The sequence below is a fragment of the Eleutherodactylus coqui genome, chromosome 4 (genome assembly GCF_035609145.1).
Source record: "Eleutherodactylus coqui strain aEleCoq1 chromosome 4, aEleCoq1.hap1, whole genome shotgun sequence".
Lineage (NCBI taxonomy): Eukaryota > Metazoa > Chordata > Amphibia > Anura > Eleutherodactylidae > Eleutherodactylus > Eleutherodactylus coqui.
The window spans coordinates 265,938,651-265,955,658 of NC_089840.1; the positions used below are offsets into that span (position 1 = coordinate 265,938,651).

Genomic DNA, 17,008 nt, shown 5'->3' on the forward strand with positions numbered 1-17,008 from the left:
GCTGCTGAGGGAGGGAGTGTGCACCCGCAGCAGAACCTCCTCCCTTCTCCTCTTCTCTTGCGGAACTAAAGAGGTGAGGTCAGGGGAGGAAGATCCCGGATGCACACACAAGTGATTACCGGCGGGAAGCTGCAGTGCTGGGGTCCCGGTGGACGGCGGGACTGTCCTGCCTAAATTGGGACGTTTAGTCACCTTACGCAAGATGTAAAGGGTTTCACTGCATAAGTGTTTGTCTCTTGTGTTTTTGATATAAATGCGCAGGTTTTTTTGCTACGTTTTTTACTCATGTAAAAAAAAAACGCAAGCAGGCCCAATTGATGTCCCTTTTTTTTCCCAGTCTCCCAGCAACATGCGCAAAAAGAAAAAGCTGTGAGTACGCATGCAACTGCTTATTTGTTGCGTTTTTTACACAATCCCATTAACTTCAATGGGTGATTCCGGTCTATAAATAAGGATCAGAATAGGACACGCTGCTATTTTTTTCTGACTACACCAATACAAATCAAAGGTAAAATCAACAGAAAATACAACAGTGTGAATGGCCCTAAGTGATACTCACTGCGTGTATCTAAGCATGTCTTAAAGGGGTTGTGCAGTTATAAATTCACTTTTTAAATTGAGAGGCAAATCACTGAAAACGATAAAACAAATGAATACTTACCCTCCTCAGCCCGGCGATCCAGCGCTGCAGTCTCTCCCGCTGTGGGTTGACAGCAGACGTCAGGTGACCGCTGCCTGCCAATGAGAGGCTGCAGCATCACTGCCCAATCACCTGGCATCAGCGCTCACATCCTTGGCTCAATGATGCCTGGAATTCAGTTTAAAAAAAAGTTCCTCAGGGTGTACCCCGAGCTTATTATCAATAATTAACACCAAAGTTTCCCAAAGGGCAAGAAACCCCCCGGTTAAAGACCCTCATTAAAATCTAACTTGTATTGAACTAAATTAAAATACTAAGAGGCAAAGGGATTAAAAATACAAACACCTACCTGACAAACCTACCAAATCACTAAGAGGGCTCCTTCACACGGACGTATTTTTGTGTATTTGTTGTGCAATACACAAAGAATAGAACCCATTGATTTCAATAGGTTCGTTCTCATTTTCCTTTTTCGTGTGCGCATTTCGCTCGGCAAAAAAAAGGACATGTTCTATTTTTGTGTGCATTCGCGCACCAAGGATCCCCATAGAAGAATAACAGAGGTGCACAAATGCGCGTTTAGTGCGCAAATCTGCAATGTGCTGCGCAATTCAGTGAAAAAAGGAAACAAGTGGACCTCATTAAGCTAAATAGCCTTTTAAATCACGGCGGTGGATGTCCCGCATCCAGGTGAACAGGCACCTATATGTGCCTCATTCATGGCGCAAATGCGTTGTGCTGATATCCCTGTGAAGCTGTCCTAATATATATCATTCAGTGCTGCTGCAATCTGCTGCATGCTGTGCTTTATAATAGCTATATAAGAAATCAAGCAGGTCATGGCTGCCTAAATAATATCACTTAAAGAAACATAGAATGGAGGTGCTGCAGCCTCTGATTGGCTGGCAGTGGTCACCTGACTTCTGCTGTCAACTCACTCCAGAAAATCGCGGTGCTGCAGTGCTGGATCGCTGGGCTGCGGAGGGCGAGTACCCGTTTCTATTATTGTTTTAAGCAATTTGGCTCTAAATTTAAAAACTAAATTTCTAACCGGACAGCCCCTTTAATCCTAGACAGCCCCTTTAAGTGATCCTCCTTTGTAATAATCTGTTAGTGTATCTCAGCCCATGCTGTGTGATACTCTTGCAGAACATCTAATGCATTCACAGTTGACCCGCATGTTATTACAGCAGCTGATACAATACCCGATAAGTTCACACCCTTCAGATTATCTTTCCTTCTGTTCCCTGTTAGCAGTTCCTCCACGTGTCTCGCCTGGCGGTGCCACCCCTGCCCGCCCGTACATGGCGCACATACAGAGATGTAAACAACAGATTATCTCCTGGAGACAGAAGCCGCTGCCAGCAGAGCACATGTTTCTGCAGCTTCCTCTGCCACTCGCCTGTTTCTTAGGAAAGTCGGGTGACAACTAATAGTCACCCAACTTGCCCGTACAGGAGTCCAGGAACCCTAGTGACAGGAGTTATATCTCCCGCCATATTGGTTAGAGGACGTCGTGGTGACAGTGACACAACACGGTGGAGGCTCACCGCTCGCTGGTGGGGTCGGAGCAGTTCAGGGGGTACTTGAGGGGGATGATCATCCCATCGGTGTCCTGCAGGCAGTCATGTTGCCCCGTGTAATATTCCACCAGTTCCGTCAACGTTGCAAACTGTTCTCCGCCGTACAAGTCATAATAATCGCCCGTGTTCTGTATCCGGATGTGGGTCACCGAGTCCTCCAACCTGAAGGGGGGCAAAAAGGGTAAACATTCATGAGATACCCCAACCCATCGTCTTCTATGCAAGATCAGCAAATCTCCTGAAATACTCTGCACCGCTGGGAGGGGGCGCTCTTTCCATCCTCTATGATTTGCTTTCTTTCATGAGGACTGGCCTTATAATATACCGCCCTGTACTCATGTAGTGGCCCGGAGTTAATGGGGTCCTCTCCAGAATGTTCTATGTTTGTCTCGTGCACTGTCTTGTTTGTGGAATGCATCAGGTTTATGTGCATTGGATGGCTGCAGGACTGAAAGGGTTAATGTCTGGTATGTTCTGTGCTGTCTGCAAATTGTATTGTTTGGTCTGTTCGTGGATTGGTTGTTGACCATGTGATGTATGTTGGATTTACGTGGTTGAATGAGAAGTCCAGAAGCAGAATCGCTGAGAGAGAGAAAGGGGAGAAAGCTACAACTAGGCTAGAGAGAGAGTGCAGAGTGAGAAGTCAAGAGAATTGAGAGGAGCATGGAAGAGTCAGAGAGGTGGTCCGTTGTTCCCGCCTGGACCTAGCCTTAGCCACCATCTCCAAAGAAGTGAATGTACTCGGACTGAGAGAAACGCGTGGAAACCGCATGAGTCCGGAGAAAGGGAAAGGAACTGCTAAAAAGCGAGAAGTGTGAGTGACTGACAGGGGAGAGTGAAGGAGAGTTACCAGGAGAGTTAATGCCTACAGATAACTGGGACGGTAGAGATCCAAATACCCCGTGAATCCTCCCTGCGTCACTATTGTAAGAACTGTTTGGACTGTTAACATTAATACTTGTTGAGCAAATGAGCAGAACTGAACGTTGCCGGTTCCTGTTCAGAAAAGTATACTTTGTGTGCGGACTACTTTATTTTCTCTGGAATTTACATCTCCAAAGATGCACCGCAGAGGACGGAACGTTGGCGTCACGAGTGACAAATTGGACTTCAGGTAACAATGGTGTTCTCCCCCGGTCGGTAACAAGGTCCCCTTAGAGAGGAGATGGTAGAGTCCCATGACAAGGTTATCTCTCTCGCCCGCTGTCTCCTCGGACAATGCACTCATATGAATGGATGCAGATATCACCGGTTCCCCTACCTCACACGCGTCTCCTGAAATACTCTGTGCTGCTTTGCCATAAAGCGCTACAGGAAATTCGACCCCTGTTGAGCTCATCATCACACAGACATACGGAACGGGACTGTTGCAAAATCATCACGCTATGACTGAAAACATCTTAAAAGGTTCGTTTCACCCAAGCAGGAAGTCTGTAACAGATATAGATTGTGAAAAACAAGCCCCACTTCCCCATTGTGCGCAGGAAGCGTCGCCCCCGGACCGATGGGAACAGCAGAATGAAAGAATTGCAAAATTGGAAAAAATGGGACAGCAAAATAGCAAAATATCACTACTTATTCGCCTTTTACCGCAAACTCGTAATCAGAGGAGCGGCTATAGATGTAGTTGTCTCTGGTGATAGGTGACATCATGGGGGCGGACAGTTTCTAGACTTCCTGTCAGTCATCCTATCAAAGAATGCTACACTCAGCCCTTCCCCTGCCTGAAATAACTGATAACAGAGAGCAATAGACAGAAGATGCTTCTGGCAAGGTCCCAATATAAAATCTGTACCAATCATGTGAACCTGGATCTGACTTTAACTTCTCCATCCCTCTTGTTGGCCCCTGATGCCATACATTTCATCTAGAAAGGACCCCTTATAAGATGAGTTTAGTGGGTGCATTTATTTATATGCCCCTTGAAATGCCAATCAGGGGACAAAATGTAGTCAATGGTACATGCAAGAGAGATATGCAAACTGGAGATAAAAAAAATGCCTCTGTAGTGTCACGTATTGGAAAGTGGAGCTACAGAGGCATTTTTCCATCTCTCATTTGCATACCTTATTTCCCAGGAAGCATTGCACTGCCTACAAATCTCCCTATGCTATCTTGTCAGTCTCCACAAGGAGAAACAGTAGCACTCAAGATCCATCTGCAAATAACAATTATAGGGGGATATTTATGGCAATGAAAGTATAAAAGTTTCAAAATTTGGCACAAGTCCCACTTGTGCAAAACTGTTGCAACTTTTATCTATCTACGCCAATTTTATTTTAAAAGGGGCGTGATCATCCTGTCCTGACACATATATGTGTAATTTACACCAGAAACTGGCCTGAATTATGCCAGAAATCTCTTCTAGTTCATACCTGGTGTATATTTCTGTGGATGTGCAGAGATGTCTAGATGCACCTGATGTATGAAGACATGTGCGCCGGCACGGATCATATTAAGACCAGCATTTGAAAGTCTGGTCTCAATAAATTTCCCCATTGTCTCCCACTGAACCTTTGACCAATTAGTAGCACCAGTGGGGTGTATGGGCAATAACATGTATAGGAGATGGGGACCCTTATAGCAAAGATAAAAATTAGGCCCCTTTCAGCAGCTACCTGACACCATCACAGTCCTAACCAACTAGGACACATGGGGCTTGTGCCCTCACCACATTTTTATGAGTACTTTTCCACTTCAATGTTTGCTAACGTTGCAGCAGCTAGTGGGCCCCCTCTCTCCAGGGGCCACATAGCAGAAACCTTTGCTACCTCTATGGTATATATGTTCTTGTGCATGTAATACCATGGAGAAATGTTCTACTTTGAGCCAGTATAATAGGCAGGGTAGCTCTGACCGATGAGTGTTATTGGCACTGGTCAATGAGGTCAGGAAGGAGCAGCACAAGCAATTTGGATACAAGGTCTTGGACTCACAACCAACTTTTTGGGGGGCTGTTGAATGGATGTAAATGCCTCAATTATATTCCATACTTTTTTATGGCAAATGGGCTACCCAATAATATGTCACCTACATGTATCGTAAAAGTAGGGGCCCAGCTTTTGCAACACCTGCTGATCCTGAGTACTAAGGAAGCACTCCACATTCTGGACTCTTCCTATATGGTACCTTCAATATCATAACAGCTGATGTGTGGTGGACTGACCTGACAGATAATGAAAAGTCTTCAGGCTTCTTCCTGCTGGGACGTACAAGAAAACTGCCATGGACTCCTCTGGATTTCAGACGTGCCTCGGCCTCCAACCCGGTTACGTCCCTATGAAACCACCTGGAAGATGAAGAATGAGACTGGAAGATTATCGCCTAATAGACATAAACCCATAAAATGGGGATAAAGAAAAAGGTTCAAAAGTTTTAAAAAAGCACATAAAAGTAAAACATAAAACAGGGAGGACTGGTGCCTTCTTCCTCAGCTCGGCAGTCCAGACTAACCGGTCACTCTCAGCTCTGCAGCTCAAACCTTTAGGCCGCACCCTACCTCTTCCTCAGCAGCCTCTGCTTTCTCTTGTGGCTCTCGACTCAGAACTCACCCAACTCACCCAACCTTGTAAAGAACAGACCTTTTATACTTGCTAGCTCCCTTCACCACCACAGCAACAATGTAACTCGCTTTGCGTTCCATACCCTGCCATTTGTACAAAACACAGGCACCACCCTCCAGGGTGAGACGTGCCCTACAAGACACACATGCCCCACCTAGCATGGTGACCAGTTATAGAAACCTTCAGGAAGTCCACCGTGACTGGGATCGCAACCATTCACCCTTTGTCAGTGGGGGTCATGACACATTAACCAAACTAAACATGTGCACAGCTCACACCAGCAGTTATGCAATAAGCATCTGCAATTATCGCATTTTCCCACTATACAAAGTAAACATTTTCATTCCTTTTATACATATGCCTACAAATACCTCTTAATATAAAGCTCTATGCAGATAATACAATATCACACTATTGGGACAGCTCAGCTTCACCTCCCTCCTCCCTCTCACTGCACAGTAATCTAGGCATATGTTATAGAGCAGGGGTCCCCAACTCCAGTCCTCAGGGACCACCAACAGGTCATGTTTTCAGGATCTCCTATGGTAAGAACACCTGTGGCAATGTCTGAGGCACCGACAATAATTACATCACCTGTGCAATACTGAGGAAATCCTGAAAACATGACCTGTTGGTGGTCCCTGAGGACTGGAGTTGGGGAACACTGTTATAGAGCATGCCCACAACACTTTACCATAGAGGTTGTCATCTGACTGTCCTCTTATGTCAAAGGACCTGACATAAAGCAAATCTTTGGACAGGCAATAGCTCAGGCAAAAAGGCAACCCCCTTAATCACATTAAAGAAATAGTGTACAATCAGAATATAAACATAGTATATAAAAAAACAGGATTCAGTATACAATTAAAGGGCCATTCTACTATTTTTTTTATTCATTATGTAGCTATCTCCTAAATATATATATAGCTACATAGTGAATGGGGGATAGCTACATAGTGAATGAATTTTTAAAAATCCCCGAAAATAAGCCCTACCCAGTTTTTCACTGAATGGCTGCGATTGGTTCATCGAGCTCCGGCTCTGATTGGCTGAGCAATGACGCTCGTGAACCAATCACAGCACTCGCTTGGTGGAGGTGGGTATTCAAAGCTCCTTCACCAGAAAGATTACACTGCAACCTGCCGCAGCACCGGAGACCAGTGCGAGGGACCCAGACGCCGTGGGCCAGGTGAGTATAAGACACCCCCATCCCAGAAAAAAAGACACTGTGCCTCTTTTGTGGCAAAAAATTAATATAAGATACTGTCTTATTTTTCGGAAAACGCAGTGTATGTATATATATATATATATATATATATACTGGGGGATAGCTACATATGTGAGTTAGTGTTACTTTGGTAAGCTATTTTTTTTGTCCAAAACTCCCAGCCTCTTTTTCCTCAGATGGTCATGTGATCATCAATTCTGAGCAGCTCAGATCTGCTTGTGGTTATGTGTTCAGTTCCTAGTCAATTTCTCAGTATGTGTGATGCTGTTACATGCACCTACCACAAACACTGCTTACAGGGAGACGCAGATACTCCTGTCACAACTACTGCTGATGATCACACAGCTCCTGTCACACAGTAATGGCCCTTTTACATTTGCCGAACAGAGCGACCTGATGATGTCATCACCAGCTCGTTCACACTTGGGCAGCTCGTTCAGACTGCACGATTCCAATGAGAATCTTGCCATCCTCGGGTACTGATCGTTCAATGTTTAGGTGGCTCGATAAGTGCCCAAGCCGATGATGATTTTATGCCGGCTTAAACAAAATGATGAGCAAGGACCTCACGATTCTTGCTCGTCGTTCAGTCGTTGGTTCGTGTTTAAACTGAGCAATTATCACTCAGTTCCATTCATTTGAACGATTAGCTGAATGATATTCGTTATGTGTAAACAGGGCTTTACAATCCTGACTGAATGCTTATGGGCTGTAACTTAGGTGAATATACAAGGTAATGACAATTACATTGTCCCCCCAGTAGACAAAAATGGTACAGCCTCTAGCTAATGCTGTGCTGATACATCATGGAGTAGATGTGAAACTGAAAGTAATAAAATCTCACTTTCAAGATGGGGGCTGCATTACATGGAAGTGACTGCCATACACAGAGTAAACCTTCAGAGTATGGTGGGGCCAGGAGTAGTAGCTGTTGAACAAATCAAGCATTCATGTATATGGGGAGTGGGAAGAAGGAGCTGTCAACTAAACTGAGCATCTGTGTGTACGGGAGAGTCAGGAGCAGTAGCTGTCAACCAAATTGGTTGTACATGTTTATTGAGGAGTTGGGAGAAGTAGCTGTTGGCTGAACCTAGCATTCATGTGTACGGGTAACCGGGAGAAGTAACTGTTGACCAAACAGAAAATTTATGTGTATGGGAGAGCAAAGTGTAGTAAATGTCGACTAAATTGAGCATTCAAGTATAATGAGGCAGCGAAGGCTTGCACCCCAAAGCTATGGCAACAAGCCTCACTCCCTCGATCTCCGTGTGGTTCCACATGATCCGCAAGACGATGGAGATGGAGAACCTCACGGCATCCATTAAAGACTCATAGCAAAAGTTAACCAAAACTTGGTACTATTGGATTTAGTTCCTAAACTCACAGGAATACAAAAATCTATATGGTCAATGACCTTCCTGATATGTACATGGGTCCCCAATAATGTGTTTGAATAGAACTTTCGCTTACACACCCCTCTCACCCTCAATAATGAGGGGGTGGTGGGGTTGTCTTGGTTTTCAGCTAACACCTCTCCCCTTTTTAAATTTTATTTATCTATTTATTTATGTTTTCCCTTCTTCTCTCTTGCTTCTCTCTCTCTTACTTCTTTCCCCTTATATCCCTGTGTTTTCCGCACCCTACTCCATCTCTTCCATTCTCCAACCCTCCTCTAAGTCAATTGGACCAACAGTGAATTTCCAGAATGTAGGAATCCCAGGCTCAACATTCCTGTTGGAACATGTGTTCCAAATTTGCTTAACCTTGACAATAACTTAATCCATATCCTGTTCCTACCTCTTGTGTTGATGGGGACAAGTTTTTCAAAATACGAGAATCTGTAAATCACCGCTGTATTTGACAATCTTACATTTTAATTATATTCTTGAAAGACAAATAAATAAAGAATTTGAAAAAAAAAGTATAATGAGGAGTCGGGAAAAGTAGCTGTTGGCTGAACCTAGCTTTCATGTTTATGGGGGAGTAGGGAGAAGGAACTATCACCCCGACTGAACATTCATGTGTATGGAGAAGTCAGGAGAAGTAGCTGTCAGCCAAACCAAGCAGTCATGTCTGTGGTGGAGCTGGGAGATATAGCTGTCAGGTGAACTGAGTGGTCATGTCTATGGAGTAGCCAGGAGAAGTAGCTGTCGTCTGAACCAAGGGGGGAGCCGAAAGGTACAGCTGTTAGCGAAACTGAGCATTCATGTGTACGGAGTGGCCGGGAGAAGTAGCAGTCAGCCAAACCTAGCATTTATCTATAGAGGGAGCTGGGAGAAGTAGCTGTCGGCCCAACTAAGTGTTCATGCACATAGGAGACCTGGGGAGAAGTAGCTGTTAGCCAAACCAAGTGTTCATGTGTATGGAGGAGCTGGGAGAAGTGGTTGTTGACCAAACTGAGCATTCACAGGCTTGGAGGGAGTTTCAAGATATATCTGTCAGGAGTAACAGTATTCAACCGATAGCTATTGAAGATGTATATGCTCCTTTAAATCTTATTACAATGACAAGAAGGAAAAAGAGAACCACTACCAACCTGCCTGGCAAGGCAGCGGGAGGGTCCAGGCAAAGAATCAGCGGATGGGTGGTCACGTAAGTCCACACTTTCACCATTTACTTTTATGATCATTACATAAACAGCAAAGCAAGTATGCATCTATCAGATATTTGTGTCTAAAGTGAGAATACCCCTTTTAACATCCCTCGGATGCCATCTATAAATTCAGTGATGATTTGCAGAAGTTTCCTTAGGCCACAAATGAAGTCATTTTTACAAGTTTTTCTTAGAGAAGAAATCCCAGATATAACTGTTCTTCCTTTTTTCTAATTCACTCAAATTTGGTTTTCTTATAGGTTGTGAAAATCCACAAGTTATTCCCTATGACTAAGACCTGAGCTTAGGCCTCCTTCCCACGAACGGATTTCCGCCGCGTAATTCGCGGCGAAAATCCGCTGCGTTGCCCGCAGCTATTAGGTTCTATTGAACCTAATAGCACAATGCTCACGATGCGTAATTCCAGCGCGGAATTACGCACCGCGATTTCTCCCGTCCTCACCCGCAGCATGCTCTATTTTCTGCGGGTGAGGACGGGCTGTACGCACTGACGGCTTCCATTGCAGTCAATGGAAGCCGTCCGTTCACGCTATCTCCCGCTGTAACCAGCGGGAGATAGCGTGAAAAAACGCTTTCCCGCCCACCGCCGCGCGTCATCTGACGCCAAATGACGCGGCCGGCCGCGTCACGTGACACGGCCGGCCGCGTCACGTGACACGCTCGGTGACGCGGCGGTGGTGGGCGGTGACGGGCGGTGACGCGGCGGTGGTGGGCGGGGAAGCGATTTCACGCTATCTCCCGCAGGTAAGTATAGGGGCTCTGGGGGGTGCCGTGACGGGCTTCACTACGTAATATTACGCGGCGGACCCCGTCATGCTCGTGGGAAGGAGGCCTTAAAGTGAACCTCCATCTTTTGTCTTCATGTCATTTCCAGGTCCAGCAGAATTCTGCGCTAATAAATTTCTTGTGATTGTTCCCAGCAAGAGAAATCAAGTAATCTTGTACATACGATACCTTTTAATAGCTAACAAAAATACATGATGTTATAGCAAGCTTTCAAACCTCTCAGTGTCATTCCTTGAGCATAATTTCTGTTTTTCTGATACAGAGTTCCAAATCCCCTGCATAGACAATGTACCTGCAGATGCCTTCACGATCGATCTTTATTCACAGCCTAAGAACAATGCCATGAATATAGAATGGGATCTAAACATCTTCCAGGGGCGGTTTCTCCCAACCATCCGGGAGCAACTTCTCCCAACCATCCAGGAGCAGCTTCTCCCAACCACCCGGGAGCAGCTTCTCCCAACCATCCAGGAGCAGCTTCTCCCAACCATCCGGGAGCAGCTTCTCCCAACCATCCGGGAGCAGCTTCTCCCAACCATCCGGGAGCAACTTCTCCCAACCACCCGGGAGCAGCTTCTCCCAACCATCCAGAAGCAACTTCTCCCAACCATCCGGGAGCAACTTCTCCCAACCACCCAGGAGCAGCTTCTCCCAACCATCCGAGAGCAACTTCTCCCAACCACCCGGGAGCAACTTCTCCCAACCACCCGGGAGCAACTTCTCCCAACCACCCGGGAGCAACTTCTCCCAACCACCCGGGAGCAACTTCTCCCAACCTCCCGGGAGCAACTTCTCCCAACCATCCGGGAGAACTCTGGTGATGAACAATGCTTTCTTCAGCATAATGGAGCATCATGTCACAAGGCAAAAGTGATAACTGATTGGCTTGGTAGAAAAAAACATTCAAATTTGAGTCAATAGCCAGAAAACTCCCCAGATCTCAATCCCATTGAGAACCTGTGGTCAATCCTCAAAGAGTGGGGGGCCTGTCCAAAGATACAAACATTTTGGAGGGGAGTATGTGATCTCCTTAACAGAATGCTACAAGTACACGTCCCAAAGGATCCCAAATTGGCCTTACTATTAACAGACCTAGATAGATTCCCGTCGCCCTAAAGATATTTAATAGGACACTCTCTAATGATGGCAAAAACAATTATAGCAAAACTCCGGAGATCGTCCTCACCGCCGACAATAGAGAAGTTGGAAACCCGATTGGCTGAGCACTGCATATTTGAAAAATGGCTAGCCTTTCGCACTAATTCTACACAAAAATATTTGGAGATGTGGAATGCATGGTTGAAATTTAACAAACATTGAAATATTCTTCTACTAATCTTATGAAGAAAGTAAAAACAAACATTTTTATCAAGATGTCATGGAAATGTACATGCAATGTAACCGCGTGATATTACTATCAGTACTGCTTTGTTATTGTATGATATATATTCCTTTATTTTCAATTAAGAAAGAATTTACAAAAAAAGATGCCGAGTTAATATAGTTATTGTTTCCTTTAAGTTTTATTAAACTAAGCTCATGCTCTATACCTGAAAGCAACATGTAGAATGTAGTAAAGTAATAAAAAATTTCTAGTAAAGAAAGGAGATATCATTATATTTAGTCAACTTGTTATATGCACAAAGCAAGTGTCAGTACAAAAAATACATGTATTCTTAATTGTATGTTACCAGAAATGTGACATTGCAATTGTATGGTAAATCCTCTAACTTTGATTTCAATAAAAAACTTATGTCTAAAAAAAAAAAAAAAAGCCGGAGGACAAACAAAACCTCAGAAATAGTGATAAACGTCAAGCACTGATTAGGAAGAGTGGGGTTGCCAGCAGTTAAGATTTGGGCCAGAAGCTGATATCCAGCATGCCAGGGCGAATTGTAGAAGTCTTGAAAAATAAGGGTCAACACTGTAAATATTGAGTCTTTGCCTAAACTTCATGTATTTGTCAATAAAAGTTTAAAAACTTATGAAATGCTTATAACTGAACTTCATTAGAGCACAGAAAAATTGGATCTAAAAACATTGAAGCAGCAAATTTTGTGAAAACCAAAATTTGTGTCAGTCTCAAAACATTTTGCCATGACTGTAGAGGTATAGATTGGTATTCTAATGCATTACGATAAAAAGAAATAACTAAAAGCAAAATAAGTGTAAATAACCTTAAATCAACTAAAAAAAAAGCAGAAGTAAAAAATCCTCGGTACAATAGGCTGGCCAAAAGAAGACCCTGTTTTTATTAAATAAGACGTCAAATATGTTGTAAGTAAGGAAATTAGCTTCACATGTAGGAACAGGCTTTTCATTGGAGAATCATTTTCCCCCGTGGTGATATCTTCGATGTTGAGGAGTCAAAGAGCTATAGAATTTTACTACTAGGGGACTCTCTCTATACGTTCATACATTAAGCTCCAGGACTTAAGGGGTGAGTTGTTCTTCTTAGAGGATTGTTTTAAATCAAATTTTCTATGGCCGGTCAACTATCCATATCATAGTAGTCAGATTGGTGGGAGTCCGTTAGCTAGGACCTCCATTAATCTCAATAATGGAAAAGTTCTGGAAAGGACAATCATGGCAGAAGAGCTCAAGAAAAAAGTATGACCAGAAGCAAGACGAATGGAGACAATCAGAAGAGTCATGAACAAGTATAGAGAAGCTTGAAGAATCCAAGCAGAAGATGGAACGTTTTGGAGCAACAACAATCATATGATCACCAGAAGTGGAAATCATCTAGGTAATAAATAATAATAATGGTCTATGTCATTCAAGGTTGGGTTTTGCCTTCTTCTGGATGGACTGGGGTTTGTACTGTAGGTATAAACAGTTGAACTTTTTTGAATTCCAGCAGCTAAGTATCAATGTCACATAAAATGAAGAGCACCAGTATACAAAAGACGAAGGCAGCTTTACACTGGACAACTATCACCCAAATAGGTGTTCGAAATAGTCACTAAAGTGAGTTGTTAGCATTTGACCAACTGTTGTTCCATTCTGGAGGAGAGACAGAATGGCAGCAACCTTACACCAGACGAGTTTTAATCAATCGACAACTATTTTGTAGGTGAGCTTAAAAGAAACGACTAGTAACTAGTGAGTGAATTCTTGCTTATCACCCACTTGGTGGATGGGTTTACACAGAACTACTTGTTTGAATTTGCTCCATCGAGCGATTATTGGGATGATGGTCATTCCGTGTAAAGGTACATACATATATATAGAGAGAGGCGTTTGACCAGCCAACTTGATAGGGCTTTTTGAATAGAGTAGAACCTTAAGATGGCCATCAACAACCAAATACTTCAAAGGATATCAGTGGGAAACCTACCCAGCCTCATCCTGTGAGGGTACAACTCATCCCTTTGAAAAACTAAGTAAAGCTATTGTAAATTTTGTACTTGAGCTTCTGATTAGGAGTAAAAAACATCTGTCTGTAGAAAGTTGTATTTAGAACCAAGAAAATGGCAGAAGATGGAGTAAGTTTATCCTACCCTATAATATGGATAGGACCAGGGGGTTTACGGAAACTCTAAAGACATGCCCTATGAAACCAGTAAAGTTAATCCCGAGGACTGTGTTCTTCAACCTAAGGGAACATAAGCCAGTAGGCATATATGTATCTGCATGGTTTGTAGGGCACCTATGTGGTTCTAGGGTTCCTGCATAGTATTTGAGAAGCTTGTTCATATATTTCTGCTGTATCTAAAATAGTTTACAACCTAGCACATCTGAAATAAGACTTCAAAAATGATCTTCGTAGGTCACAGAGTCCAAGTTAGAGGCTCAATTACATTAGATTGTGTAGAGGTTGTATCAGTTGCAAGATAAAAGGAGAAGGTCGCATTGACAATAATTTGAACGGAGAATCAAGAGCCATTCATGATAGGTGAACACAAGCCATGAATAGTGATAACAAGGTCTTTCCAAGAAATAAAGAGCCAAGATACCAACGAAAAAATGAAAGTATGGAACAGGAAGACATGAACCAAAAGTTGATGACAAGTCTCACTGACCAATGAATGATAAAGGTTCGCAAGGGTCATTTTGCAGGCAGTGAAACAAGGGTTATTTTATGTCTCTCCGAACTATGACTAATGTCCACCCCATCACTCTCAAAAATACTATACCAGCCGATATGTCAGTATTGTAAAACCGTAGAATAAACTCTCGTCTGTGGCATCCCCAATCCACTGCCAAGTACAGAGGGTGAAATTAATTGGATGACTAAGAACTTGAGAGCTATCTCCAAGCAATTTGTATCTCAAAAACACCAAGATCCAACACAGAGGCCTCGAAAATCCAATCTATAATATAAAATGCTATGACAGAAGGACTAGTCAATGAATTGCAGTCTGAAGATATCTTCTGTAGGCAGGGTTTCAACTCCAAAGCAAAGAACTAAGAAAAGTAGTGAGATTACAGACCAGAAGCTGGAAAGAACATGATCTGGCTTTGTATATCTCAAGACACTTGAAAAAGGCAGGGAAGACAGAAAGGCGAGGAGATGCAGCGAAAGGCAGAAGAGACAAAGAGAAAGGCAAGTGAGACGGAGGGAAAGGCAGGGGAGACTGAAAGAAAGGCAGGAGAGAAGGAGTGAAAGGCAGGGGAGTCGGAGAGAATGGCAAGGGAGACAGAATAAGGCTAGGAGTGCACAAGCCATGAAAGGCTTGAACGTAACTTGATTTGGACAGCACACAGAAACCAGTCCATGTGCTATCTGATATACATGGACACAGCACACTCATATGCATTAGCATGTCCTATATCTTGTCTATGAAAAAGACAGGAATAGGACATGCATGAGTTTTTTCACGCATCCACATCAGTCTATGTAAAAAAAAGGCTATGTGCATTGCCTCATAAACCTACAATAGAGCCGTGGTCTGTCCGCGGAATTACATGGACAGCACACGGACCCCAATACGTTAGTGTGCTGGAGGCCTGAAAAGCAGGTGAGACTGAGAGAAAGGAGAGACAGGTTGTAACATCAATGACAGATGATATGGTCTACATTGTCCTTACCTGACCATCTCTGAAGTTGTGCCCTGAGGTCTTCACGTGCGGTGCGGTGCAGTGACTAGTCAGGGTTCTTCCTCTTTCTCTTGCTTTTCACCCCAGCCAACTTTCGACTCGCATTCGCCTTACTCCCATAAATCAGTCCAGAGACCTTTCTCTTCTGGCTGCCAAGTAGCAGACCTGTCACTGTATCTCTCCTCTTGACTTCATTGCCCCACTCGATGCACTCTCACTTTGCAAAAAAAAAGGAGTTTTCTTTCCTGCCTAGTTAATCCCTCTGTTGCTCTTTCAAACAGGAAGCTCGTGTTCTCTAAAGCTTCTACTTCTCATTTTTATCTGTGCACCTCAGACGCATTGTGTAAGCTCAGCTGCACGATACTCACAGCAACATATGCTTGCAAAATAAAAAGCCAGGAGGCCCCAGGCATGTAGGCACATTTGGGTACAAGGTACAGGGTAAGGCGACTCAAAGTACAGTGAAACAGGAATTTCGGCTGTTATCAGAGCGTAGTACCTGGTCTCCCAGGTGAGAGGCCCGTCTGATACAGCCCACAGGTAACCAGACAAAGCCTCCTCCCATGAAACCTTGCAGTGCAACTTAGTGGGAGGGAGAACAGGGCCAAGCAGGAGATACAGCAGGGATAAAGCTGGAGACGGCAGAAATAATGCAGATCTACAAAAGTGAGTGAAGGGTGTAACAAAGCTGGGGTCCTCTAGAGTAGAGGGGCTTTTACACGGAAAAATTAGCATAAAAAAAAAATTGCTGGGTCGTTCGAATTTGAATGGTAATCGGTCAGTATAAACACAGTCAACGATCGAACACTGAACGATAATGCGATCGCTATCATTCATAGTTCATTTCATGCGGGCATGAAGTATCATCGCTAATCGTTCCGTTGTAAATGCCGATCATTCAGTCGTTCTCATTCACTGGTACAGCCAATGTGAACGACTGAATGATTTGTGATCGAACGATCTATCTGCCTGTGTATTCACTTAGCGGCCTATAGGCTGTACGAGTGACCTCTGTCATCGTTTGGTCGTGCGATTGATAAATCGTTCCGTGTAAAAGTACCCTATGAGACACTCTTTGTATCTGCTTTCCAGTCTGACTAATGGATACGGCTTCTGGAGTCAACTACAGTGTACTGTCAGGCACAAATGCTGGAATGGAACCAAAATCAACTGAAAATAAAGTTTTCCGTGTTAGTAATGAAAGACTATGGTTCCGTCCAGGGTTCTGTTTGCATTCTGCTTTTGGCAATCCAGTCAGAAACCCGAGATGTAAAGGCTGGGCGCACACTGGAACAAAGATTTGGTCAAAAATTTTAGGCTTTTGGTGGTCCGACAGGTGGAAATCCCATTGACCAATAGAATGGCCTTTTTTTCCCATTTTTGTTTTTTTCTCCCCCTTTTTAAAAATTCATAACTCCTTTATTTATCCATCGACGTCGCTGCATGAGGGCTTGTTTTTTGCGGGACGAGTTGTATTTTTCAATGGCACTATTTATTGTACCATATAATGTACTGAAAAACTTCTAAGTGGAGTAAAATGGAAAAAAAATG

At 43.7% G+C, this 17,008-nt stretch overlaps 1 protein-coding gene across 2 annotated transcripts in view; it reads right to left on the reverse strand.

The window, feature by feature from the left end:
* The window catches only part of PTPN6 (protein tyrosine phosphatase non-receptor type 6), a 45,008-nt gene extending 29,022 nt beyond the window's left edge, over positions 1 to 15,986 (reverse strand). Inside the window, exons 1-3 of one of the 2 annotated variants that reach the window (XM_066601247.1) lie at positions 15,449 to 15,986; positions 5,390 to 5,512; positions 2,191 to 2,385 (exon numbers count right to left, since the gene is read on the reverse strand). In XM_066601247.1, the coding sequence (XP_066457344.1) occupies positions 2,191 to 2,385; positions 5,390 to 5,512; positions 15,449 to 15,456 (326 nt within the window). In that variant the 5' untranslated portion in view covers positions 15,457 to 15,986. Of the gene's footprint in view, positions 1 to 2,190; positions 2,386 to 5,389; positions 5,513 to 5,804; positions 5,882 to 15,448 lie in introns of those variants that run through there. The other variant, XM_066601246.1, reaches the window with a different exon arrangement.
* Positions 15,987 to 17,008: the final 1,022 nt, after the last annotated feature.